General features: G+C 40.5%; 1 protein-coding gene across 2 annotated transcripts; it reads right to left on the reverse strand.

Moving 5' to 3' along the window:
- On the reverse strand, nt 1-27,439 carry LOC119742620 (presequence protease, mitochondrial-like). 2 transcript variants are annotated; one of them, XM_038218744.1, is made up of 26 exons: nt 27,204-27,439; nt 22,903-23,017; nt 21,763-21,869; nt 20,060-20,211; nt 19,071-19,185; nt 18,756-18,852; nt 17,410-17,570; nt 16,165-16,291; nt 15,721-15,809; nt 13,822-13,950; nt 13,185-13,298; nt 12,962-13,058; nt 11,660-11,933; nt 10,831-10,947; nt 9,695-9,824; nt 8,583-8,703; nt 7,749-7,825; nt 7,146-7,311; nt 6,382-6,482; nt 6,067-6,181; nt 5,243-5,355; nt 4,732-4,785; nt 4,337-4,408; nt 3,814-3,928; nt 2,288-2,421; nt 1-948 (listed from the first exon to the last, which is right to left on the reverse strand). In XM_038218744.1, exons 1-26 carry the CDS (start codon nt 27,248-27,250, stop codon nt 843-845), a joined length of 3,045 nt encoding a protein of 1,014 aa, XP_038074672.1. In that variant the 5' UTR covers nt 27,251-27,439; the 3' UTR covers nt 1-842. The 2 variants fall into 2 exon arrangements, with proteins under 2 accessions (XP_038074672.1, XP_038074671.1); XM_038218743.1 differs by having other exon boundaries at nt 27,198-27,439.
- Between the last annotated feature and the right edge of the window lie 392 nt (nt 27,440-27,831).

Genomic DNA, 27,831 nt, shown 5'->3' on the forward strand with positions numbered 1-27,831 from the left:
TGAAGTACGCGATTTATTTATACCGACCGTCACAAAATTGAAAGTTGTGCTCACGTAGTGTAAACATTCAGCGAACGGTTCTCATCTGCACCACATTATGTACGTCTCTTGAAATATGAATGGTTGAAAGGTTTTGGCATAAATAACCTGCAATGGATGCTTATGGGGGAGCGCAGTCGCTTCGTTGATTTTGACTGCTGTGATGGCATTGAATTTGTCAGCCAGAGAGGGAGGATTAACAATGGGGAAAAAAATAATAAAATATACTGAACTACTCAACAATTAAAAGTGGCACATAATCATGATTATTGTCCAGATTAAAGTGGGATTCACAAAATGTGTCCATTTTTAGAATTGGGTGGGGAATTTTTGATTGATTTATCCACATCATGTGGTAGAAGCTCCATGCTTGGGTAGGCCTGCTGCCTGCCTTTTAGTCCTAACTCCCCAGACATTTTTGCTGGCATGAAACCTCAATCCTGCAAATTCCACCAACTGCCTCCATGTACAAATTGCATACAGCCTCAATCCTGCAAATCCTCCGTTATTTCTAGAACGTGGTCCTTGGAGGGGTGGCCACTGCCTCAATCCTGTAAAATCCTTTAGCAATCGCTGTCAATATGTTGAGGCAGAGCCAGTGACATCCCGGAGCAGTGCGGAGGATTTAGGCCTAAATGTATGCACGGCTGAGCATAACTTGACACAGTGCATCCTCCAAAATCAGTCACACACTTTTGCCAGATAGCCTCAATCCTGCAAAATCCTCCAATTTGCAAGGAGGATTCTGGAGGATTTGGGAAGGTTAAGGTTAATTTCTGTCGACCTGAAGACTTCTGGTAGTGCTACAAGCTACTGTCTTGAAGGATGTTCCACTTGCTGGATTTGGTGGCCGTGTTCTGTGGTCCGAGGAGGGTGACAGAATCCACCTGTGCTCCCAGAGCTAGATACCTGCAGTAGGATGAGGCAGGTGACGGTCCAATTCAGACATTAAAGGCAATATACAACATTTGCAAACATTAAAAAGCAAAACTGCCAAACAATAATGAAATACCTTACTGGACTGTAAGTGAATTACAGTCTCAAGCATCCTGTGAAATCATGGCACCGGGTGTGCTGTCATTTTCAAGAAAAGTGAAATTTTTGTGTCAATTTCCAATGATGGTCGTCCGAACATTGTTGGGAATAAACAATTTTTTGTTGAAACACTGCCCCCCAATTAACCAAATTTACCTAGTCCACATTTTGATATCAATCGGTTGCACATCTGTGAATGGGTGCAAGCTGGCTAGTCTGGTTCCCAGACCTGACAATTCCCCCGACGTCTATAAATTGCTCCATTTTGTATGAAGTAGAGTCAGGGAACCAGACTACAAGAACGGCATTTTTTCTTGGTTTTCCCAGCATCTAGGAACACAAAACTTCAAACAGGCCAGTGTAACAATTTTGCAATAAAATACTTAACCCCAAATCCATCCATTACTGAAAAATTACAGCAAAAGCAAATGTTGTATATTAACTTTAACATGGTATTTACGAGTATAAGTTTCAAGATACTTCCTTAAATGTTTGACATACAAAAAGAAAACTGAAAAGTTGTGCATGGTTTTTCACACTATTCTCAAAAAATGTAATGTCCACTGAGCTGAAACTTCAACACGTTAGGTTTGGAACATTCTTCTTTGGATTTTGAGAGGTGTTATTATTGGAAACGAAATCAAGAAATGTCGCCGATTACCAAGCATCAGTAAATTGACGGATATTTGGAAAAAAGGAGTGCTGTTGATGAAATAGGTTTTTTTGTGATCAAAAGGTTGTGCTTGGTTTTCTCAAAAAGTGTAATATCCACTGAGCTGAAACTTCAACAGGTTAGGTTTCGAAAACATTCTTCTTTGGATTTTGAGAGGTGTCATTACTGGAAACAAACCAAATACATGAAATGTTGTTAGATCCTACATGCTATATCCTATAAGTGGAGTGTCATGGCCCAGCGGTTAAGAGCACCGGACTCATGCTCTGGTGTTTCAGAGGCAACAGTGGCGTGCGTTCGAGCCCGGGTCTGGACACTTGTGCCCTTAAGCAAGGCACTCAACCGTTATTGCTTCGTTCTTCGGATGGGACGTAAAGCCGTAGGTCCCGTGTGTTGTGTAATGCAATGAACGTAAAAGAACCCAGTGGCATTTTCTGCTAAGAGAAGGGGTTTGCCCCGATGTTTCTGCCTCCTGTTAAAACTCCCACGCCGGGGGAAATTTAGGAGAAGAACCAACCAAGAGCCAAGACCCAAACCTACCTCTGTGCAACAAACTGGAGATCCTCTTTGCTGACAGCGAACATCCTCCGTCTCTGCTCCTGCTTCATGTCCTCTGAGATGTGAGATGTGAACAGGCTCATCCCTTTATCTGATGGGGCAACGGGGGCATCCACCTGGTAACAATAGGGAAAGGGGCAACCGGGGATTTTTGAACCATTGGCATTCTCATCAACCCAGTTTAAAGGGAAAATACAACATTTGCAAACATCAAAAAAAAAACTACCAAATCATTTCGAAATACCTTGCTGGACTGTTAGTGAATGACAGTGTAAAGTATCCTGTAAAATCATGGCACCTGGTATACTGTCATTTTCAAGAAAAGTGGTATTTTTGTATCAATTTCCAACGCTGATCGGCCGATCAGCGTTGGAAAAAAACTGGCCTTTTTTCAAATACTGGCCCCAGTTGACCATCGCACTTGTTTGCAATCGATTACACACCTATGAACGGGTACAAGCCAGCTAGACTGGTTCCCTGACCTTACAATTCCCCAATATATGTAAACTGCTCTGTTTCTTCTTAAATGGAGTCAGGGAACCAGACTACAGGAAAATGATTGTTTTTCTTGGTTTTTATAGCATTTTCAAACCCAAAACCTCAAAAAAGTCAGTGTAACTATATTTGCTATATATTTCCAACCCCCCCAATTCCATCCATTTCTGAAAATTACAGCAAAAGCAAATGATGTATATTCCCTTTAAGTGTACTTCATTATCTGCATGACTGTGAGCGACAAGAACTGCAGTTATGCCAATTGCCTCGTGTTCATCAACAACAAATCCACAGCCCAAGTACGCTGACGACCAAAGTTGTTTTTTTTCAGTAATTTTGATATTTTCGCCATTGCAGACTGTGAAGGATTAATGTGGATGAATGCAAAAAAACTGAGACATAACCATGTTGACCATGCAGAGCAGTGTGTACATATGTACTGTACATGTGCGTTTACTGCATTGCTAGCTAAACACAGACTTGGGCCACGTCTACACACAGACTATCAACGGTTCTTGCATGGATGGATGTCCACATCCCAAGACCTGCATACCCTGAGGGGACCGATACCTTGTTAAACACACTAACGAAAGGCATATAAGATCATTTGCATTTGTCCCAAAAGTAACCTACCAAATTACTATCAAAGAGCTTACTTGGACTAAAGGTCGTACCAGTATTAAACACCCCATAAATTATTCCGCCTGGCTTGCTGTCATTCGGAAGAAAGTCAATAAATGTAGGTGATTTTGAACAGCCAATTGACTGATTTTTGGAAATAACAGGTGCTATAGACGAAGTCGTGTTTCGTGGTCAAAAGGTTGTGCATAGGTTTTTCTCACTGTCTTCTCGAAAAAGTGTAATATCCACTGAGCTGAAAGTTCCATGGTATTTAAGGTGAACGTTTTTCTTTGGATTTTGAATGGTGTTATAATTGGAAACGAACAAAATGCATGAAAAGCGAATGATCCCATATGCCTTTAAATAAGGCACACCAGGAAGTATGAACTCACAGCTGAGAATACAGACAGCTTTGCTTCATCGATGTCTTGCTGGCTGTAGGATGCTTCTATGGCCCACTCCACTGCTTTATCAAAGGTCTCCAACGTCTGCAGGGAATTGGGGTCTCTGTGGTTAAACAAAAAAGAAGTGACTGTCTTCTTTAAACAATCATTCCACAAACATACTGTACAAGAGTGAGGATTACAAAAACCCAGAGGATAAGTTACCCTGGATGAATTTGATGTTAATTTAGACTTGTAGGTTTAAATTGCGGAAAGTCAGTCTGCTGCAGCACAACGTTTCTCTTTCGTGGGTATGATTCAGAGAACTGTTGCACTTATGCTTTGAGCAATATCCTCAGCTGATCTTCTCGTAGACACACAACGATTCAAAACTTTAAGTGAGCCATTCACACTAGACATTATGTATACAGTTACTACTATTGCCATAGATAATAGCCATTATCTATGATTTTTTTTAAATCAGTTTGTTAAAAACTCCTTCAATTTTGGTTGGTTTCTTTGCCTTGTTTACCTGTATGAGAAGAACTTGAAAGAACCCTCAGTTCCTAGGGTTGCCCCACTTCCGTAGGCACCACCCTTCTCCCTGTGCAAGAAAATTATTATTTTTTTTTTCATGACTGAATCTGAGGTACAACGTTAAAGCAATGTCTCACGCAATACCAAAACCAACTTCATTTTCACATGCGTACAATATTTTTGTATAATACTGACAATCTAAAATACAAAATGCTTTCAAAACATGAAATGCACAATTCTTCTTTACTTATTGTCACTTATGACCAGACATGTGATGAACTCGACTACAGCACTGCTCTAACTTACTGATTAAAAACAACAAAAAAAAAAACACTTCAAAGGATATCAGCACTTATATCATCTACTCCTTTTTGTGACTACGCTGCATACCTGATTTCTCTGTGCAGGAATTTTGCTGACATCAGCCTTGCCAATATTCTTAATCTGTTGGGAAAACAAAACGCCAAAACTCTAAACTTTATTAAACTTCCGCTTCAGGCATTCTAGCATGTATGGATTCCCGATGAGCCATTGGTCATAGAGAATTTTGAAGTTGAACAAAGTTGACCGGAGCGAGGTTTGGACCTGCGACCACAGCACTGCTGTTTGGGTGCTTTAAACAGTAATCCAACCCTCTGCAGATTACATGAAAACAAATTAGACAAATATACTCGACATCATGGCACAAAAACGTTCCAGAAGATTTCTAGCGTCAAAGAAAGAATTCACAAGGCTACATTGACGCCATGGTACATCAATTTCCCCATTTTGCAAAACTTGAAATTGCTTACCAATTTTGAATAAAGCACAACATCGAATTACTAGCGTGGGTAAATAAAATCTGAAAAATGCTAGTTTGAATACACAACCTAGTCTTAAAAAAAGAAATGAACCAACTCACTTGGCAAAATCTGTGTGAGTGTACGGTACCGCCTGTGTTCCCCTGCTGACATAGTTGACGGGAAAAGGAAGCTCAAAATGTGTCCATTGACTCTCGGAATTGAAGCCATCGATCTGCAAGACCAGATTACCAACAAAATTAAATTGTAATACTTATCTATAATGCTTTCCATCATATCAACAATCTTGAAGCATTTCACGTTGTCTCATCGGGCCACGAGACCATGCGTCAGCTGATTTCAGTGCACATTTGGTCCTCTACCCTCACAGGTACCCATTCATACTCCTGGGTGGAGAGAGGCTATTGTAGTTAAGTGTCTTGCCCAAGGGCACAAACACCATGTTCCTGGCAGGGTTCGAACCCATGCACCATCGTACATGAGTCAAACACCGTAACTACTGGACCATGGCATTCTACAGTTCAGTGTCGTGACATTCAATGGAAGAAGTGGAAAATTTCAGTCAACTTTGTTTTTGACAAACAAGAAATGAAGTACTCCCTCAAGAGCAATTTATTGATTCGAATTTGGGTCAGCAAAGTGCAAAACACTTTTGGGTGAGAAATTAACTCAGATATCACTTATTTTACCTCTTTCCCAAATGAAGTCTGCTTTTGGCAAAAGTAAAGTTTTATGAACGTACATAATTCCAGCAAAGTCTAACAGAACAACATTTGGTACCAGGTGAAATAAATAACAAATAGCACTAAACCCAAATAGATTATAAACCCTCTTAACAGGTACAAAGGATGAGTAGTGTCAGGAGGTTTCAGAGAGTGTAATATGAACCACACGTCATTCTAGTATTTAACTCGATGTGTCCTACCTTGGTCAACAGAGGGAGCCCTTTCTCCTGCGAAGCCCCCGGCAGGGTGCCAAGAAAACGTTGCAAGTGTCCCAATGCTTCGTTCATGAACTCTGGGCCAGAGTTTAATGCACACCTTCAAAGACATTAAAAAAATTATTTATAAGCATACTTTTCCTGATCCCTCCTTTAAAATCCAATTTTGGACGCTAATTTATCGAAACGACCCATCTATCTCAATCCTAAAGGTGTGCCCAATAACTTAGCAGTAGAAGCCCAATTAGGAATATGCTCACTGAGGTCAAAAACCCAAATAATGTTCAATCTTTTTCTCACCTCATGTTGTCTTTGTTAAGAATCAACCCAGCGGCTTGTCTCAATTTCTCCATGGTTTCTGTCAAGTCGGATGATTCAGCTATCCTCTTCATGAAACTCACCTTTGGCAATAAGTTAATAAGATTCCAGAAATTTTTTTAACCACTTCACGCCAGGATTATTTTTGCCGAAAATTTTGATTTTCGCAAAAAGCAAAATTTTCCAGCCAACTTCTGATATACAGCCAAACGCCACATATACCGATTCGCAACAGTCCTTTCAATTGTATCTGTACGATATTTCTTGCCGAAACCTCATTATATTTCAATACCCCGGCGTGCACTGGAACGCAAATTGTAGAACAATAAACCATGCACAACGGCCAATTCAAGATCAACACACAGTCTGCCTCCACAGACTTTACGGACATTGTGTGTGTATAAAAGACACAAGGAATTAGCATGTTTAGACGTCACCCGGATGTGAGTCAAGGCAATCTTGACGTTATAACCCGTCAGCCGTGCCTGTCTATAAAAACAGCCAGTGTGTGTTATGACAAGCTCCGACGTGACGTGGTTAATATAATTTTCTAGACAGCCCAATTGATCATTATCAGAATCAGAAGCAATGATCACAAGAATTCATTGTTTGAAAAATTATGGCACCCCTGGTTCCCCTCTCCAGAAGTTAAACCGTATTTACGCCACTGGCTGCCATGTTTTCTGACTAAGTATCTGGGAAACAAGTTCAGGCAAAGTTTTAACACATTCAAGCTGTTCTTTTACCTGTGCCATACCGCCACATATTTCCTGGATTCTGCCCACCGGTGAGAGCGTACTACCAGCGTGCTTCATGGCATAGGCATGTCCCATGTCCGGTATGGACATGGCCAGCTCTGAGGCCCTCATACGAACCAAGGTAGTGAGTCTGTCCATATCGTTTAGGTTGGGGCTGACAAAAAGTACAGAACAATTTAATAAAAATTGAGATAAATAGTCACGTAAAATCAAGCCTCAGACATGGTATGAGGGTGGATCAACCAATCAGGATCAGGGATTCAAATCTGCTCGAAGCTAATGCCAAATATAGCAAGCTATCTTGTCCCATATCTCAGATTACAGATTTTTTGCAAGAAAGACAATGTAGTTGCCTTATTACACAATGTTTTGAGCACATCTGTTAACTAATTTTTGTGTATAAGGCCTTCCATTCAACACTGAATAATGTCTTTCATGATGTAACTGGACTCAAACATTTTTTTGCACAAAATTTGAGGTTTACCAGAAAGGATATGGCATCAATATATTACCAGCAACAACAACAGCAACACAAACAACTTCAAGAAATCCTGTCAGTAAATTTAAGGATTCAGTTAGACTGTAAAATACCTATTGAAGATGTCACTCCACAGGTTGAACATGTCTTCAAAGTTTCTGTCCAGACTGAATGAAGTCAAGCTTACTCCCTTCATCAAGAAAAAAAAAATAAAACCAGAATTTCTCACTTACACAGCGGTAATCAAATGAAAACCATTTACCATGTCGGTTCTGTACATGCTTTTAAGACTACATGTAGTCTTGCTTACAAATCTCCCTGAATCCTCAAAACTGGCATATTCTTTGTACCATACACTAACATGGCACGATCAAGGCTAACTAAGTAATAGTGGCAGGGCTCCACCTACTTATAGGGTTCACAGCACTTTGTGAAAACAAAACTCCCTATATTTCCCCGAGAAACTTCCAAATTCCATGAGAAACATTTTCGCTTAATAACAAGGTTGCTGGGAAGTCAAAAGGTGGTTGCAGCAAAGCAACTAAGATACTGATTAATACACAGTCAACGTGTTGACAAGCAATGGTCTCCCTTCTCCCCTTATAGTCATCCTTTCCAAACCAAATGCATTAGAGACGCAAAAACGCCAAACTGGCATACAGCTTTCCCTTCTGGGTCATTGTTGAGTCCCCTGGGTTCCCCTGATTGTTAGTGTTTTCCCATATTCCCTAAGTTTTACCTGACTGGAAAAATGAAAACTCTTATCAAAAGGTTTCCCAAGATTCCCAGAGTGGTTGGGAACCACGTAGCAGGGTGAGAAGTGATAAAAACAACTGATCAATTAAAGCCTTGACAATTCCACAACTTGAACTAAGTTATGCATAAGCACACCCACAGAAGCATGACCAGCAGTAAAACCAAAACTGTCTTTTTTTATACAAATTTACCTGCTCTATTGAGGACATGTCATTAGGATCCTGGCAGACATGGTGTGAGATGTTCAAGCCTCCGGTCTTCAGCTCCTCCTTCTGTGCAAACTCGTTGAACGTCATGTCTGCTGCCCCCATCCTATTGATAGACACAAGCAAATGGAAGACCTCAAGTGTTATGTACCAGCTATCCAGTCACAAGGATATCTGCCAAAGAAGATTGTAATTGCTGCTACAGTTTAGACATTTCAGAGGGAAGGGTGGGGGGGGGGGGGAATTCCCCTCCCCTTTTTTGTTTACAATTTAATACAGCAATCCATTTTAACCAAAACAATTTGGAAGCTTTTCATACAGACCAATCCCGGCATGCTATCAATTCTTTCACGAAGGCCCCCTTCAATGGCTACAAAGCATTGTGCTAGCTATTGTTCAGATAATCCGTCAAGGGACAGATGCTTTGTACAATACAGCGGAAAACCACTATACCGAACACCGCTATACCGAACATTCGGCTATACCGAACATCGTCCTTGGCTCCCGATTTTTGTGCATAAACCAACCGAACGTTGTTGTTAAAAAATATAACAGAAGAGTGACAAGTGGCTTTTATTTCCCGAAGGAATAGAATTATGCTCAAAAACTGTAATTTCATTACAGGATACTGTAATTACATTACAGAACACAAAAGTTGGCACGTGTTCAAAATCGTGTTTCAGTAATTACCTGACAGCGTGCAGGGTGAAATTCTGAAGTGCGCTATTTATTGAAAAGTGAGTACCAGAGCACCAGCAGCTTCAAATCGCTATACCGAACGATCGCTATTACGAACATTTTCTGTAGATTCCGCAATGTTCGTTATAGCAACGTTCCACTGTAGCGTCCACAATGGTTTCCCCATTGAAGGGGGCCTAGTACATTAATACAATGATTACATGCCTGGATTTGTCTATAAACAAAATGTGCTTATTTTAGCATCCTCAAAAATGGGTGACTAAATTACTTAAGATTTACAGTGTATTGCAGATTGTATCTCCACCATCAAAGAAATAAAATGTTCACATCTCTGAAACAAAAACTCTGGAATCAAATCACTGTTTTAAGTGTAAAAGTTTACATCATCTCTTCCTTACTTTGTTATGACAGCACAGAAGAGTGGAATATAAGGCATGAGATCCTCCGGGATGGATCGCAGGGTGGATACAGCTCGGAAGTAGGTCATACCGTTGGTTGGTTGCTCACAACATTGGACGTGAATTCCATCTAGAAGCAAGGCCAACACAATTGTTAGACTACTTCCAGCGTTATGTTATGTCAGTGACAGAGCTTTTAAGAGACCAGTGAATAACTTGACAAAATATTTTTCAAATCTTATACATCCATCAACTCTCAATGGTCATCAAGGAGAAAACAGACTCAGAGTTTTGGATCATTTCACGGTTAATTGGCTCTATCATGGACGTTACATTTCCTTTTATAACGCTGGAATTTCCCTAACCACTTTCTGGGTAATATGCACCATCTTGTTCACAAGGCAAATTTACACATGGTACTTGTGTACTGCGCATATACGCATCGCCAATCAAAAACTTTTGTTCTTCCAGGTCATCATGCGTTCATTCCAATAGGCACTCACACCAAGCAACACGTTTTCTCGCCAAAGAAATTCTTCTGGTGACAAGATGAGGCATATTATTTAACAGTGGAAGAAGCAACATGATAAAATCCCATTTCATGCTTTTGAGTGTGACGAAAATTGGTTTGCATTTTTGTGTTTGGTTTGTGGATGATATTTTGTCTGTTGTGTACCTTTGGGTAAAGGGTGTTTCAAGATAATGGACACCACTTGCAAAAAAAAATGTGTTTTTTGCCGATTCAAGGAACACAATACAATTAAAACACTGATCTGTTGAACTTTCCGCTCAGTAGATACTTTAAAAACTGTGAAAAGGCAGGTTCATTTTTTCTTAATTCAGAGCAAACTTTTCAGTTGAAAGTACAATAGTTTGGTCCTAACCATAGTGGGGAAATGATGGTAATTCCTATTCTCGAACACGACAGCATACTAGGCGCAGTGATATCACAGTTTGCTTGATCCCATTATTTACTTACATTCAAGTAAGGTATTTCATGATATTTTGCGCTTTATTTGAATGTTTGCAAATGGTGCCCATTACCTGGACAGGAAAGACTGTATTGTTTCTAGAGGTCAAATGTCAAAGATTAGTAACGAGCAGTTCAGGCTGAGCTACATAACATGATGACTCACCAGTCTGCTTGAATTCTAGTGTAGTTCTCTTCAATTCCGGCTCAATGTCAGACACCTTCAGTGTAGGTAAAACTGCAATGTCGTCTTCTTTATCTTGCTCCTCAGCTAATTCTTGACCTGCATATACCAGGAAAAAAAATGTAAATACTTTTTTTATTACATCGGCCCATGTTTAGATATCAAATCATTTTTTTACAATTTCTAATAATTGGCCGCCAGACAATAATTCCATTCTTGTGGGGTAGGCTGGTTCCCGCCCTACAATAAGTATCGATAATGTGCAGACCGGGAGCCAGTGTCTGCTCGCCCAGCTGATCTGTTTGTGCCCAAAGCAAAAATAGTGCTTCTTTTTAGGAGTGCAGATGGCCAAAAAAGGAAAACAAATACTGCGAGTAAAACTTGCCCGATCCCCCTGGCATCCTGCCAGTTTGTATACATGTACATGTACAGGCAGTTAGTAAGGACAATTTTCAGTGACGGCCTTGATTGTCCACCCGGCAGGTACCAGTTCTCAGTTAAATGGGGAGTTTGGGTCGAATGAAGAGTTTCGGTGAGACACCGGACTAACATATGTTAGAGTCATTAGTATCTCTCCAGAGACCTCGTAAATATCCATATTGGAAAGGATTTTTTGGACGCCGGCCTTCTCTCCACAGACCACCTTTCAAGTTTAGTTGAGATTGATGACTGAACTTTACAGTGAAATTATGGATCGCAATATCCCCCTATCTGGCTTGAAAGCCTGGGGGATAAAAAGAGGTTGAAAATTTGGAAACTAGAAAGAAATTATAATCTGTTGAAGAGCATGGGGAACGCAACTGAAACTTACCCTTAACATAAATATCCTTTCGGTCCTCTTGGCTCAACCCCGACACCATACCCTCCAGGAGCCTCTTCTCCTCCTGGTCTAACTCCTCGTTGTAGTCCTCCTTGGGGGTCATGACTAAGCTCAGCCGGTGGTTGTTCCTCAAGAAGTACTCCTCCGTCTTATCCTGAAGGAATCTGGGATTCTCGGCCAGGCACGTCTGGAAGCGCTGCACGTTCTCGTTGACGCGCAGGATGTTGGCCAAGTCGGCGTCGTGATTCCAGCTCTGCATCAGGGACTGCGAGAATGCCGACAGGAGGAAACGATTAAATCCGGGTTTCCATGGAAATCTTACAGAGAAATTCCATGACTTTTCCATGACTTTTCCGGGACAAAATGAGGGCATTCCATGACTAATTCCTACACTGTTTTGGCATCTTTAAGCCTCTTAACCCTAACCCCCTAAGGGCTCTTTGGGGGTCAAGTACCAAATACCACAGAATGCTACCGGAACATGCGTTGTGCGCACTTGTATGGAAAGAAAGGCATATTACAGATTACTACTCAGTGTACTTTGTAGCTTTAGGTGAGGTTGGGGTCAACAATACACAGGCATATCATCACAATGAAGCAAGGAATGCTGTTACCTTTCAGCCTTCCAGTTTGACACAAGACTAGAGTTGTATGCATAAAGAGGAAATGTACTCTATTCAGTATGCAAACTAGAAGACTGTTGCAGCCAAATATTACGTATCATCACATACCGTTGTGCAGGGTTGCATGACTTTTCTTTTGCTTTTTTTTCTAGAAATATCAATTTCCCATGAATCCTAGCTTGTAATATATTTTTCCACGACTTTTACAGGACTTTCAATGATTAAATTCCAGGATTTACCACGGTCCATTTCACAATCCGCGTATCACGCTATTCTACGATGCGCGCTCCATTCCTATTGCCCGCACGTGTAATAGGAGAAAAAACGCAGAAAAAGTTGTGTAGGCCTACAGCACACTCGTGTTACATCTTTACTGTGCGCCAAGTTTGCTTGGAGATAAATTTGATATCCCACTTGTGCTCGTGGAACACAGAAAATGTAGTACATCTGTGTTCCATATAGGGTTCCATATGGGACATAGGCACGCAACATTATTCCATGTTCCACTCGTGCTCGTGGAATAACTGAACATATAGAACAGCAGAGAGAAGAGATTACTAGGCTGTTAAGACAAGCAGATGGCGGGCAGAGGAACAGCCTTTGAAAAAAGTCTAACAACAAATAAATGCAAAAATAGATAAACAGATACAAAACAAAAGTCCTGACTCACAGCTATAAGTTGCAGACCAAAGGTTGTCGACTGGTGTTTCTGAGATATCTCAATTTTGTGAAGTACTGCATCGATTCTCTCCTTCTCAAATCCAGTTCTGAAAGCAAAATGACATCAAACTTACAGCGAATTATTTGTCTGAGCCACTGGACAGCTCTGAATTCAATTGAGAGATTGATCAAAATATGCATTAATAATAAACACTATTTTTATTGTAACTTACTCAACAACCTTCTTGAATGTTTCCTCAATGATGTTCTTAACCTGCTTAATGTCTTTCTCGTTTATTCCTTGAAGACCGACAGAAAACGAGGCGTCTTTGGTACTTCCATCATAACTAAAATGGAAATCAGAGGATCAGTACTTCCGTAAAGCTGGCTGAGAATTTCAACTTACATTGGATAATAGGAACTATAACTTTATAAAACATTCCAGTTCAATTTACATAACTGACATCCTGCATAATGAGTACACGTTTTCCTTTAGTCGACTTCCCATACTTATTTATTTATTTATTTGTGTGGCACCATCCAACACAAATGCATTGAGAAGACTTCAATAAAAAACAGGGTTTTTAAATAATTTTTTGTTAACATATTCTGCAAAATTGTGTACACCCCTCAAAAAACTGCTCAGTCTTTGTAATCCAGTGTACAAGTAATATTTTTGGCAACATCTACAAAAAAATAATGACTTTTTCCAATGATGCATTAAACAGCAGCATTTACAGCAGCTTTTCTGATTTTTTTTATCACTTTGAGCAGTGACAAGGCAGACGATACAGTTCTGTGGCAGTTTACCACCTCTTCAGTCCCTAAATTAAACATCAATAACATTTTTTGAAACGATAGGCAATTTACCCCAGTACAGGCGAGTAGTCGGACCCAATGTTGGCCTGCAACAGTGCTTGGTAGAAAGGAGACGTGGGACCAGACACCAGAAGGTGAGACAGGATGGACATTGTGAATCCTTCAAAAGAGTCTGTCAGGCTGGTGGAGAGAAAAAGTTGAAAACAATTTGATTGTCATTACACTTCCTTTGCATGCATTTGATTCCAACACAATAAACTTCAACAAGAGTTAAAGAGGTTGTGGAATGCTCGAAGACATTTCCGTCATTTTTTTGGTATATGTAGCCTAAGGTGTGATGAAATAAAAACGACTATTGTTTCTGTCATGAAATGAGTACAAAGGGTACTTTTGAGAGCTATTTTTCAAGTCCTGTTTCGACCCGAACGTGCAATTTGTGTAAAAGTCGTCGTTGCGAGCAGCAAACAAAACACAGTAAATCGTGACGTAATAAACAGGACTCGTTTATGCTACTCTGCATCGGGAGTCCTGTTTATTACGTCACGATTTACTGTGTTTTGTTTGCTGCCCGCAAAGACGGCTTTTACACAAATTGCACGTTCGGGTCGAAACAGGCATGACAGGACTTGAAAAACAGCTCTCAAAAGTACCTTTTGTACTCATTTTATGACAGAAACAATAGTCGTTTTTATTTCATCACACCTTAGGCTACATATAACCGAAAAATGACGGAAATGTCTTCCGAGCATTCCACAACCTCTTTAATAACTCTTGTCTACATGGGCTCCACTCATAAATAAAGAGACACTGACAGTATAAAAACATACATGTAGGGCTGGATAGTTGGTAGAGTACCAGAACCATTTTTTCGAAGATCGTGGATTCAGACTACCCTTCTCCAGTCTATTTTGTAGTTTAAACTTTAATTATAAGATTTTAGGCTTTGCATGGTGGAGCATGGGTATCGCTTTTGGTTTGCAGTCTCCTGACGATGACTAGAGCAGGCTAGTCGAAACGTTGAGACCAAAGACAAGTTCTTTTAGAACCTAAGGCAGGACTGTTCTTATCAGAACTAAAAACTACTTAGTGAAAGTTGATAATAAGCAGGACAAGTTCTTATCAGAACTAAATATCTTCTAAGCAGTAGCTATCACCACATGGTGTTACCACAAACCAAAACGATAAACTTTAATTGCTTCACTTTTAAAGGTATACAGGATCATTTGCATTAATTTGTCCCAAAAGTAACCTATCAAATTATTATCAAAAAGCCTCACTTGGATTGATGATCGAACTGGTATAAAACATTCCGTGAAATTATGTTGTCTGGTTTGCTGTCATTTAGAAGAAATCAAGAAATGTAGGTGATTTGCAACGATCAGTCAATGAACTGATTTTGAACAAAAAACCCAGTGCTATCAACACATTTTTCGTGATCAAAAGATGGTGCATGTTTTTTCACTATTTTCTCAAAAAGTGTAATATCCACTGAGCTGAAACTTCAACAAGTTAGTTTTTTAACAATCTTCTTTGAATATTAAGTGTTGTTATTGTTGCAAACAAACAAAATACATGAAAAACAAATGATCCTATATGCCTTTAAATATTGAAAGACCACTTGTGGACAGCACACATGTGTGAATCGATAATTGCTCAGGTTGGTGCAGTGGTTACGTTCCTCGCCTTCCACCGCTATGGCGCAGAATCGATTCCTGCCTTGGTCCACATGTGGATTGGGTTTTCAGTCCCTACCTGATTCCGTGGGTTTTGCCCAGACTATTCTTCTGGTGTTTTCCTCCCACCTCTAAAACTGTCATGCCTCCTCTCTACAGGTTTCTTCAGGCTTTCGAGCTACAGTGCCTAGGGCACTTGTGAGGAATCCTTGGTTTCATAATTACCAGAAAGAAAATAAATAAATTAAAATAGAAATGATGGTCTCGTTATGTTTACTTGTTGAGAAGGAAGCTAACACTGACTGTAGTTTGTTTCTCTGGGTCGGCTGCCATCGCATCAGGAGCACAGTGCACATGCTTCTCTCTCTGTTGAAAAAAAAAAGAATACAACTAGTCAACCAACAACTTCACGTTGGAATTTATGAGATTTTTTTCATTTATTCGAGAAGCCAACTGATATTGCAGAAAATATTTTTTGTTTGCTAAACCAAATTAAGTAAAAACAAGCAGAAACTCTTTTGAAGAAATTTTCTTGGCTTTAAAAAAAATGTAAAATGTGATATTTATTTAAATGTGAATTCTGACAAGCTTTTGATAATATTTTATAAAACTACTTTAATTTCAATGTTTGTGCTATGCTGAAGGGGATGTGAATAAATGTTGAATTAGAATTGAAAACTTGTATTGAAAACGATTGGAGAAAAACAGGTCTTGTTCTTACTGGCTGTGTCCAGCGTACTTCGTTGGGTACCTCGGTCTCTGGTGTGATGGGAGAGAAAGATGCTAACGCCTGCTGCTGGATGACCTCAAGATGACCTTCCAACGGCAGGTCACCATAGGTGAAAAACCTGAACGAAAACAACAGCAGGACCAATTTTTACTCCAGCACTACTCCAATGTGGAACAATGTCATCACACAAGCTAATTTCTTTGCAGTTGATATTGGTCAATGCAATAGCAATGACGGTGAAATAGTTTACAAATGCTGAGTTGACTGCTTCGAGAAATATAGAAAAATTTCCCCGACGGTGATCCATGGAGTGTTTCAAATTTAGAACAATCCATCGCTTCCTTCAGTAAATATGATACCCCACGGGAAACAGAATCAGTAAAATGACACTTAAAAATCCGTCATGATGTCAGAATTTGGTCATAATGTCAAAAATGTCATTAGACTTTAGTTTCATGACGTACCAATTACTGGGTCTACTGTTACCTAAAATTGAGTGGCAGTGCAGTGAGTGAGAAGTGATACACTTGTGCACATTTAGTGCTCAGGTATGGGCTAAATGCATCTCAAAACATGATCACGGTCTCAAAATAAGGTCTACAAGATCCAAAAGGGACAGCTTTCTAGTTTGGATCTTCGGACAAATATATTGATATATGTTCCATTTTTAACTTGTGATCTAGCTTGAGATGTGACTTATGATTGACTAGTGACTGACTTGTAACTGGCTTTGTGATTGACATATAATTGACTTGTGACTGACTTGTGACTGACTTGAGACTGACTTGTGACTGACTTGAGACTGACTTGTGATTGACATGTGATTGACTTGTGACTGACTTGTGACTGACTTGAGACTGACTTGTGATTGACATTTGATTGACTTGTGACTGACTTGTGACTGACTTGTGACTGACTTGTGACTGAGTTGTGAAGTACTTGTGACTGACATGTGACTGACTTGAGATTGACTTGTGATTGACATCATATTGACTTGTGATTGACTTGTGATTGACTTGTGATTTGACTTGTGATTGATTTATGATTGACTTGTGATTTACTTGCGATTTGACTTGTGATGACTCGAGAGTGACTTGTTATTGACTTGTGACTGACTTGTGATTGACGTTTGATTTGACTTGTGATTGACTTGTGACTGACTTGTGACTGACTTGTGACTGACATGTGATTGACTTGTGATTGACTGGATTACATCTCTGATATCAGATTGACTACCTGGAGTTGCTGGGATGGTAGTGGGTGGCGTGGAAGTCTTTCAACTGCTGCCAGGTCAGACGTGGGATGTGCAGCGGGTCGCCTCCGCTGTTATGAGAGTAAGTGTGACTTGGGAGGAGGTTTCTCTGACAGTGGAGGGCAAAAATCTGCTCTGGGCTGGTCTGAAAAAAAATCAAGTGGAATTTTCAAAATTAAAAGATGACAGGATGGTTAAAAATGAAGGGAAGTCAGATGTACGTACAGCTTCCTAAAGACAGAATTTTGCGTGTCTAGTTTGCAAGTCAACAATAAAGGCACATTTGATTGGGTTTTCTAAAAACGACTCTAACACCCCCCCCCCCCCCAAAAAAAAATAAATAAATAAATTGCAAAGCTTAGTGCAAATGATTGATAAACTGATATGGTTTAATTCAATGCTGACAACCTGTACAAATAATAACGAAACAGTGAGATGAAATCATTTTTGCTAACTGTCCGCACTGAATTTCATGACAATCATAACAGTGCGCACCATAGATAGGGCCATGCCTCCGAACCGGGTACCCGAATGCCCGACCCTTAATGTCAGGATCCCCTTCCAGATTATGGGATCGGGTACCTGTGACCAACTTTACAAATTACTAAGTAACTTCTCAGACAAAAAGAAAGGTTTTGAATGTCGGTTACCCGGTTCCCGTACTACTCATAAATGCTCACCTCTAACCATAGAGCATAAAGAGGGTTCCAAATAATCCCACTGCCTTTTTGTTGGTTTATAATACCATAGAGAAAGGACACAAGGAGATTGAACAACCCGCGCAATAAAAACTGGCCAATTAGCGCTTATCAGCAGGTCCAGCTGCCCCATAGCCACACTGCACTGACCGCCCGCTGAGCGGACGTAAATGATTACGACCTTCGATCCCCGGGGCTCTCCTTTGTGCTGGACGTTTGTCGCCTCGTTTCGCTAGTAACCAGCATCCTCATCACGCGACTCGTGTTGCAGCGCCTATACTGACGTCATTGTCGCTGCAAGATCAGTTCATTACTGGAGTAAATATTCTACACTCAAACAACGCTTTTCGCATGCGCAGCAGCTAACTGTCAGTCATGCTTTTCCGATGTGTATGTGCAGTAGTAGCCATTTCGAAGCGCTTTCGGTCGATGTTTTTCGTTAAAAAATCAGCCTTTTTTGTGGTAAGTTATGATCTTTTTATCTGTTATCTACCAGCTTCCACTGTTAATCCAATTTGCCAGTGTTCACTTTCAAATTTCTGACAATTTGCACTGCCTTCTTTCTCTTCACATCTTTATATGAATAGGGGTAACTTTACATGATGTAATAACAAAACTCATTGATGACTTACCATTGCCCCTTTCATTTCATTGAAGACCACCCCTTTGAAGATAATGGGAGAGTCTGGATCTTGGTTGTCTTCGTTCTCAAGTCTCCAGCCTTCTTGTCTTAAAATTAGAAGAGGAGTTTAATGCACAAAAAGATACTTCTACTACAAAATATTTAAACAGTCATTCTTTGTCCTATTTTTTAGCTTTATCACGAGTCACACAGAAATATTAAACATGTGTAACAAGAAAATCATGAACATAATGTAACACCAAAGTTATGGTAAGCTATTAAAATAATTAATAATCAAAATAAAAACAAAAACATCAAAATTTACCTGAAGTCTAGTTCCCTGAGTCTTGGAAAGAAAGCTGCATCGAGGTAGACCGACAATAGATTACTGAAGTCTTTGGGGTTCTGACTGGAGAATGGATACATGGTGTAGTCACTTGCTGTAATGGTTGAAAAAAAATTGAATTGATTAAAAGTCTCAGTTGCAGTTATCCGATGCTGAATTTCAATCATGTTTTTAATCTCAACAAGAAAAAAGCAAACTTCCACATGCAGTTACTCATGTGGAAATTAGTAATGGAAATTTGTGAGACAATTACTTGTCATTAATGTAAGCACGGTCTGGTTATTCGATATGATTTTGATATCGATATCGCCGATAGCAATTTTTTTAAGCATATTGAAATATCGAAATGTTGATATTTGAGGAATCATATATTGAAAATATCGAAAAACGCATCACATTATCGTCAAAATAAACCTCCCTATTGTGGGTATACTTTGTATTTATTGTTTGCTGGATAATGAAATAAAAGTCGCGGCGAATTGTGCTTGTGACTCAAAATATAAAAAAATTGGGAAATACCAAGCGGCGTCGCTTTGTGCTCTGCGTTTTCTGGAATTTGCAGTTTTCCCCAATGTAAATCTATTAAAAAAAATTCACACTTAGGCCAAAAAAAAAAAGTCTCCGGTTTCTGGTATGGAGCTTGTCCAAAAAGTGGTGCGGCGACGTGGCTTTTTTTTTTTACCGGACTTTTTTGCTTCAAATGTCGGCTGATGACTGCAAATGGTGCCCGACTAAACTTAGTGCAAATGTATGGGAGTGCAGAGAGGCCACATAAAGCTTATTCTCGACCATAACCCCATCTAAAAACACGTTAAAATTGTGCAGCAGCAGAATTCCAGTCAAACCGAGTTTGGCGGTTTTGAGACATCATCTTTCATTGAAAAAAAAACTTTTTCATTTGCCGACGCGCATGGCTACGGCGACGCGCGCGCATACCAGAAACCGGAGACTTTTTTTTTTGGCCTTACCTGTCCATGCATTCATGAATGTCGCTAGGGACCTGTTTAACATCTTGAAGAAGGGATCTCGGCAGGGGAAGCGTTGGGACCCGCACAGCGTAGTGTGCTCCAGAATATGAGGCACTCCGGTGCTGTCCATGGGTGTAGTACGGAATCCCACACTGCACAGCAAAATGTTGATGAAAAGATTTTTGTTCTCAACATTCTTTGATTTCAATTTTTGATAATCCAAAATTGCAATGGAACATAAAAGGATGATGAACATTTACGTCACGTTTATTAAGTCTGTTATTTTAGCACCTGAAAATGATTTGAGATCCTTTTTTATCCTGGTTAAACATAAAAATCCAACCTAATGCAAAACTCACAACAATGCTCAAAAACACATTTCTTAACTTCTTTTAGTATGAGTATAGATACTTTTTGATCCAAAGCTGAATTTAATTTGAAATTGGGAAATTTGTGAAAGCCCAAAACAAGAGTTCCATGCATTAAAACTAAAATTGAAAGAGGATGGTCTGCTCCCAACAACAGGTAGGATCGTTCCAACTGTTGGGACTTCCCCAATTATTGTTGGGGCTGGCCTAACAAAAGTTGGCACTGTTCTTAATAATAATAATACCGGAGTCTTATATAGCGCACGCATCTGTAATATAAATACAATACTGGAGAGATTTTGGGGTGAGAAAATTGGATCCAGATTGAATAACCTTCTTGTTACCTTTTGGTCTTTTTATTGTTTTCTCACGTGCATATAGAGTGAGAGATATAAAGGAGATAACTTTATGACCACTGGACATGGGAATTAATTTTTATCAGTTATTTAGTGTGAAAATAGGGCACAAAATGGACACCAAAATAAATGTTGTTTATAGCACAAACAGGACACCATGTTACATACGTTACATTTGAATTTCAGAAAATAAATAACTGTGAAAAATGTACTTTGGGTTGAGAAACTATTTCTATACTTATAAGTTGCTTCATACACATATCATAAATATAAAAAACACAGAAATTTTACTGTTTTTTGAACTAATTTTTTTTAGGTGCATGTCACACCTTAGTGACCCAGTATCTAAAACATACACATCTACCAACAATTACATGTAGGTACTCAAGGCGCTGGAAGTTATGTCTATTATTGAAGACAGGTAAATGAAGTTTAGGAGAAATATGAGACCCATTATGTAGCACCTTATGAGGGTTTACAAGGTGCAGTGGCGCATATTGCAGCCACTGCCAGAAACATCGAGGCAACCCCTTCTCTTAGCGATAAGTGTTACTGGGTTCTTTAGCGTGCACTGCATTACACAACACACGGAACCCATGGCTTTACATCCCATCCGAAGGACAAAGCAATATTAGTAAAGTGCCTTACTCAAGAGCACAAGCACCATGTTCCCACGGTCAGGATTCGAACACATGTACATAATGTACCACGGCACACGAGTCGAACACTGTAACCATTGGACCACAGCATCCCACCTATGATTTGGGACAAATGCCATAGTTGGAGAGTAACATTACCATTATTACTCCTCTAGAACTTTCCAGAATCATCCGGTGTACAGGAGCAAAGACACATTCCTTGTAGCCCCAAGTGATGCTACAGTTAGCTGTGCTCTGCCTCCCTCATCCCTACAGAATCCTTAAAAACCTCCCGATAGGTTTTCAAGGATCTGGGAGGCCAGAGTTCATGATTAATTTACCTGAAGACATTATTGCTGTCCTGCCTTGCCACGTGCAGGTGCTTAGCTCGTGTGACGTCATGGCTCAATGTGACTGCTGTCAGGTACAACTCTGGCACTGGTATGACCTAAAGAGGTGAAGGAGAAATTTGGGCAGAGGGATAATGCTCTTAAAATCAAGCTTCCCATCTGAGGCGTTTACGCTGTAATTTAGCCCGAACCCCCTTTAGGTTTTATTCCTGTACACTGCAAAATACAACAAAATTCAACACGGTTGAAATGAGAACCCTGCTAAATGCAACACACTGCAACAGTGGATTCTGTTGCATTGTGCAGTGAACCACTGTCCAGCACACACCTGCCTTTGTACTTTGCAGTTACCCTGCGTAAATGCAACAAACTGCAACAGTGCATTCTGTTTTTACAGCCTTGGCACTATGGGTGGTTTTTCTGCTAACTGCAACAAGATGCAACGCAACATAGGACTCGACTGCTAAATGCAACAGTATGCAACAGGTTTTTACCATTGTTGATTTCTGTTGCACTTTGCAGGGTTAATTTATGAGCAATTCCATGAAAGAAAGTGTACTGGCCTTGAATAAAGTACAAACCAGAATTGGCACTTTGTAGAACTTTACCCTTGGACATGCAACAAACTGCAACATTGGATTCTGTTTTACCATCTCGTCACTATGGACAGTAACCCTGCCAAATGCAACACGATGCAAAGCAACATGGAACATGATGCAACAAGTATTTACCATTGTTGCTTTCTGTTGCATTTGACAGGGTTAATAATATGGTTAATAATATGAGCAATTCCAGCATTATGAAAGGAAGTGCCATGTACACACAAGACTTGGCAGGTTGCAATTAACTTGTGAAATGCAACAATCTGCAACGGTGGATTCTGTTGTATCGGCCTTGACACTTTGGGCAGTTACCAAGCTAAATGCAACAAGATGCAACACAACATGGGACTTGACTGCTAAGTGAAACAGCTTACGAAACATTTACCAATTTGAAAAATCATGTTTAAGCAACCTGAAAGGTACAATTATGTAAACCCATGCTTTTAAATGTTCAAAACACAGATTTCTTTCTGGAAAGGAATTAACGTTTTGCTGTAACTTAAAACCTATAGAGTTACAAGTAAATCACCTCTTCAACGGTAAAGCCATGAATTCTTTGGCCTGGCTGGTAGCTTTCTGCAGCCTTCAATGCTGATGCCGAGGAATACAACCGATGTGATTTATGTCGCCCAAATATCTGCCACCTGGAAATGTTAAATGAAACACTATAAGTAACAATAACTACTAAGGAAAAACCATTGGAGTAAATAATGTATGAGGACTGTGCACATGTACATGTACATTAAATTTGCATAATAATCTCCACTCTGCTTTGTGCCTTCTACTAGCACTAAAGCCAGGGCAGTTCTTCACCATGCGCCATCCACCATTGTTCCCCCCCCCCTTCGGTTATCCCAAAAATCAGAATTCTTTCCACTACATTATGTCTTATGACTTTATGTATCACATAGTCTTATTATTTACCCCCCATTTTCTTCACTCTACTTTTCATCATTGAATCTTTTCCCTAGTCTAGTGACCTTGCATTGCCACAGTACAATTATTTAAGTACGGCCAAAGAACTGAACGATGCAGCTACCTATAGACTCGTCATGCTCTGACGCTCGCCAATGTTCTCTTGTTATTAAGTTAAATGTTATGTTGCGCCTTCTTAAGAATTAGCGCTCAATCTGGAAGATTTTTTTCAAAAATTGCGCAGAGATCCAGTCGCGCAATCATATGAACATGATGAGTAGGCGTGCGCATTCTTATAATTGTGCGAATCACAAGAAAGCACACAACATCGGCATCGCCGGACACTCATCATGCTAGCCCCATAAATGTGGCCAATTTACTGGACTACCTCCGTAAAGATAGGCCACACGTCCACATGTACAAAAACGTGTCGCACTTTGTCAAATTTTGATTTTCACATTTAGGCTTCGTTTGTAGGTTTTTTTTGCTTTAGAAGCATACTTACCCTCTTTATAGGCTAATCAGAAATAGCCCGACTGCGTCTGGCCGTACAGTACTATCGCAAGCTCTGTAGTACGGCCAGACCGCCAATGCTTCCCTACACGCTGAACTCTGATGTAGCGATTTTGCTACCGATTTTGATCAAGATTATCTTTTCATCCAGGACAGAAATTTCCAAAGTTAAGATTCCTAGTCGTAGAGGAACTCATACCTTTTTGAAAAAAAACGTTCTTTTATCCCAAAATCTTCATCCACCTGGCCAAAAGACGACATTCAGTCATCATCGCCCACGAAAATCGTCCCGAAAATTTTCCTCCATGCGATTTCAAAGTGGCGGCCGCATTGTAATGTATGCATTATGTGGGCGCGCTTGGGCAAGTTATGAACAGCATTGAATTTCGATACGTTTACAAACTTTCATGACGTTTACAAACACGAGGTCATGAACTGAATAATGCATATTCATAGCCTTACCCAAGTGCGCCCGCATAATGCATGTCTACAAGTAGGAACCTTAACTTTGGAAATTTCTGTCCTGGATGAAAAGATAAATCTCGATCAAATCGGTAGCAAAATCGCTACATCAGAGTTCAGCGTGTAGGGGAGCATTGGCAGTCTGGCCCTACTACAGAGCTTGCGATAGTACCGTACAGCCAGACGCAGTCAGGCTTAATCAGAAAGTGCTGCCTTTTTCAGATGTCTAATTTTTGTGAAATTTCATGTTGAAATTTTGATACGCAAATGTGTGCAAATGAATCTGGAAATTTCACGAAAAATAGACATCTGAAAAAGGCAGCACTTTCTGATTAGCCTATAAAGAGGGTAAGTATGCTTCTAAAGCAAAAAAACCCTACAAACTAAGCGTAAATGTGAAAATCAAAATTTGACAAAGTGCGACACGTTTTTGTACATGTGGACGTGTGGCCTATGTTTACGGAGGTCAGTCGTGGGGGGGGGGTCCTACTAAAGCGCGTCAACAATCGTCAACAAGCCTCAACGGTCGTCAACGAGCGTCAACAAATTTTGTATAGGCTTTTGAATATTAAAAACAGCTTTATATGGTAGAAAAAGCAATAAAGAACATCTTCTGCATATCAATTAAAGTTAGAATTATTCTAAAACTTGGTTTTTTGAATGCAAAATGTACGACAAATTTTTCGATAAATGTTGGCCGCCATCTTGTTTATGTGTAGCTAGCCGTACTATGCATGCGTGAAGTGTACAGAGCCATACTACGCATGCGCGAAGTCTACTAGCGCCATCCAAACAAGATGGTGGCCAACTTTTATCGACAAATTCGGCCTACATTTCGCGTTCAAAAACCAAGTTTTAAAATAATTTTAACTTTAATTGATATGCAGAAGATGTTCTTTATTGCTTTTTCTACCATATAAGCTGTTTTTAATGATCAAAAGCCTATACAAAATTTGTTGATGCTCGTTGACGACCGTTGACGCTTCTTGACGCTTCTTGACGCTTGTTGACTCACTTTAGTAGGACCGATCGAGTAAACTGGCCACATTCATGACATTTATGGGGCTATCGTTCAAGTATCGTTCTAGCCCCATAAATGTGGCCTATTTACTGGACTGCCTCCGTAAACATCCACATGTACAAAAACGTGTCTCACTTTGCCAAATTTTGATTTTCACATTTAGGCTTACTTTGTAGGTTTTTTTTGCTTTAGAAGCATTCCCACCCTCTTTATACGCTAATCAGAAAGTGCTGCCTTTTTCAGGTGAAATTTCATGTTGAAATTTTGATACGCAAACGTGTGCAAATGTATCTAGAAATTTCACGAAAAATGGACATCTGAAAAAGGCAGCACTTTCTGATTAGCCTATAGAGGGTGAGTATGCTTCTAAAGCAAAAAAAACCTACAAATACAATACAAACTAAGCCTAAATGTGAAAATCAAAATTTGGCAAAGTGCGACACTTTTTGTACATTTTTTGTGGATGTGTGGCCTATGTTAACGGAGGCAGTCCAGTAAATAGGCCACATTTATGGGGCTAGTAATATGGTTCATGCATGTCATGCGTACTCCTAGATGAGGCTCCACGTAGTGTGTGGAGGGGTGTCGGACGCTTCGCCCCATTTCCACGTCGCCCCATGTCACTTCGCCCCATCCCCGCTTCGCCCCATCCCCGCTTCGCCCCATCCCCGCTTCGCCCCATCCCCACTTCGCCCCATCCCCACTTCGCCCCATCCCCACTTCGCCCCATCCCCACTTCGCCCCATGTAGATTGGTTCCTCCAACAGTGTAATTAGGATGTCAAAGGTATTGTCGTTCTCTATAAGTATAAGTGGGAGATGGGTTGGTATAGCCGGGTTGGGAACAAAGCTGTGGTGGGGCGAAGTGGAAATGGGGCGAAGTGGTTAGGGGCGAAGTGACATGGGGCGACGTGGAAATGGGGCGAAGTGTCCGAATTCGTGTGGAGCCTCACTCATACTAATGGTAATGTCATGCGTGTCTGTCATGACGTACATTAGACCCGTGAACGTGGCGTTGTATACAACGCCACGTTCTTGTTTCATTTCGAACCTGGCGAAATCGATCCGACATACATAATCCGTATGGGTGTTGAGTACTCACCTAGAAATCTAAATTTGCCCGTCCGATTGTTTCGGCTGTGTAATTTCGACGAAATTTGCCCATCAGTAAAGACCCATACGAACGTGTAGAAATTAGATTTTAACCTGACCCTGACAAATAACCCCGGACGCGTCTGAGTCGCTTGGACAGATTGACGGCTGTTTCATGTCGCAACCCCGAAAAAAAAAACCCCGCAGACGATTGGCTGCTCGGCTCATCTCGTGTACAGTACATGTACGTGTGTGCACACACGTACACACGCGGCCGGGCGCACGTGCGACCGCGTGCGGTACGGTGCGGTGAGAGAGGAAAGGACTTGAAACTTGTCTAAAACGATGTCTGTTTTAGCTGCGACAGTAAACAGCCGTCGAATCATACGAAAATAAAACGCAATGCGCATGCGTCAGTTGGGAGAAAATGGCAGCTAGCAGTAGCGGACGGACTTCATGAACCGGGGCCAGAATTTTCCTCAATTTCAGTCAAATGCAAGTTTTGATGTACAAATAGAATTCAAGACAGCTTCATATGTGAGTACTTATTACATGGGCAAAATAACGTCCAGTGTGTGTAACGGAGGGAGTCAGAGGGACACGTTCGCCAGGTTCGAAATGACATAAGAACGTGGCGTAGTTTACAAGCCACGTTCACGGGTCTAGACGTACATTAGCCCGACTGCGTCTGGCCGTACAGTACTATCCCAAGCTCTGTAGTACGTACTACAGAGCTTGCGATAGTACTGTACGGCCAGACGCAGTCGTACTACAGAGCTTGGGATAGTACTGTACGGCCAGACGCAGTCGGGCTAGACGTACATATACCTTGTGCTGCATATTAATCCAGGGGAGATCCCTCGAACCCGCTGCATTCTGCTTCGAAGTTAAAGCCACTGGTTTGCGCTAAATCATGTTTTTAGTGACACAAACCACATGTTTTTTTCAGCCGCACTAATCAGATAACCAAACTAAACTTAGCCGCGTTATGGGCCCAAAACCTAGCCGCGTTCTTAGCCGCGTTCTTAGCCGCGTTCTCAACCGCGGTATCAAAATCTCAAACACATACAGTAAAAGGTGGTTGCCTCTCTGTTTGTAATGAAAGGATTTCTTGGACTTTCCCAACGAAATGTTAAAGTTATACGATAAATGTGCTATTTTTTATGCTTTCATCTAACCGAACCTTCAATTGGGCACGTCATATTTTGGAGGGGGCCAATTCGGTCCACTAATTAGCTGTTAATTAAGGCCCTAATGAGGAGTCTCCATTTTCCACTCTAAAAGTGCACAAAAGGGAATGCTGCTGACCTATAACACCCCTTTAAAACAAAATGTACCCCACACAGTTTCCTAATTTTGAATTTTTATTGCATAATCCATTTCATCCATCTACTGGGAAGATCAAATAGATGGATCCTTTCATTTCCTTTCATTATCCTTTCATTACAAACAGAGA

This window comes from Patiria miniata, unplaced genomic scaffold (genome assembly GCF_015706575.1).
Source record: "Patiria miniata isolate m_02_andy unplaced genomic scaffold, ASM1570657v1 HiC_scaffold_6, whole genome shotgun sequence".
NCBI lineage: Eukaryota > Metazoa > Echinodermata > Asteroidea > Valvatida > Asterinidae > Patiria > Patiria miniata.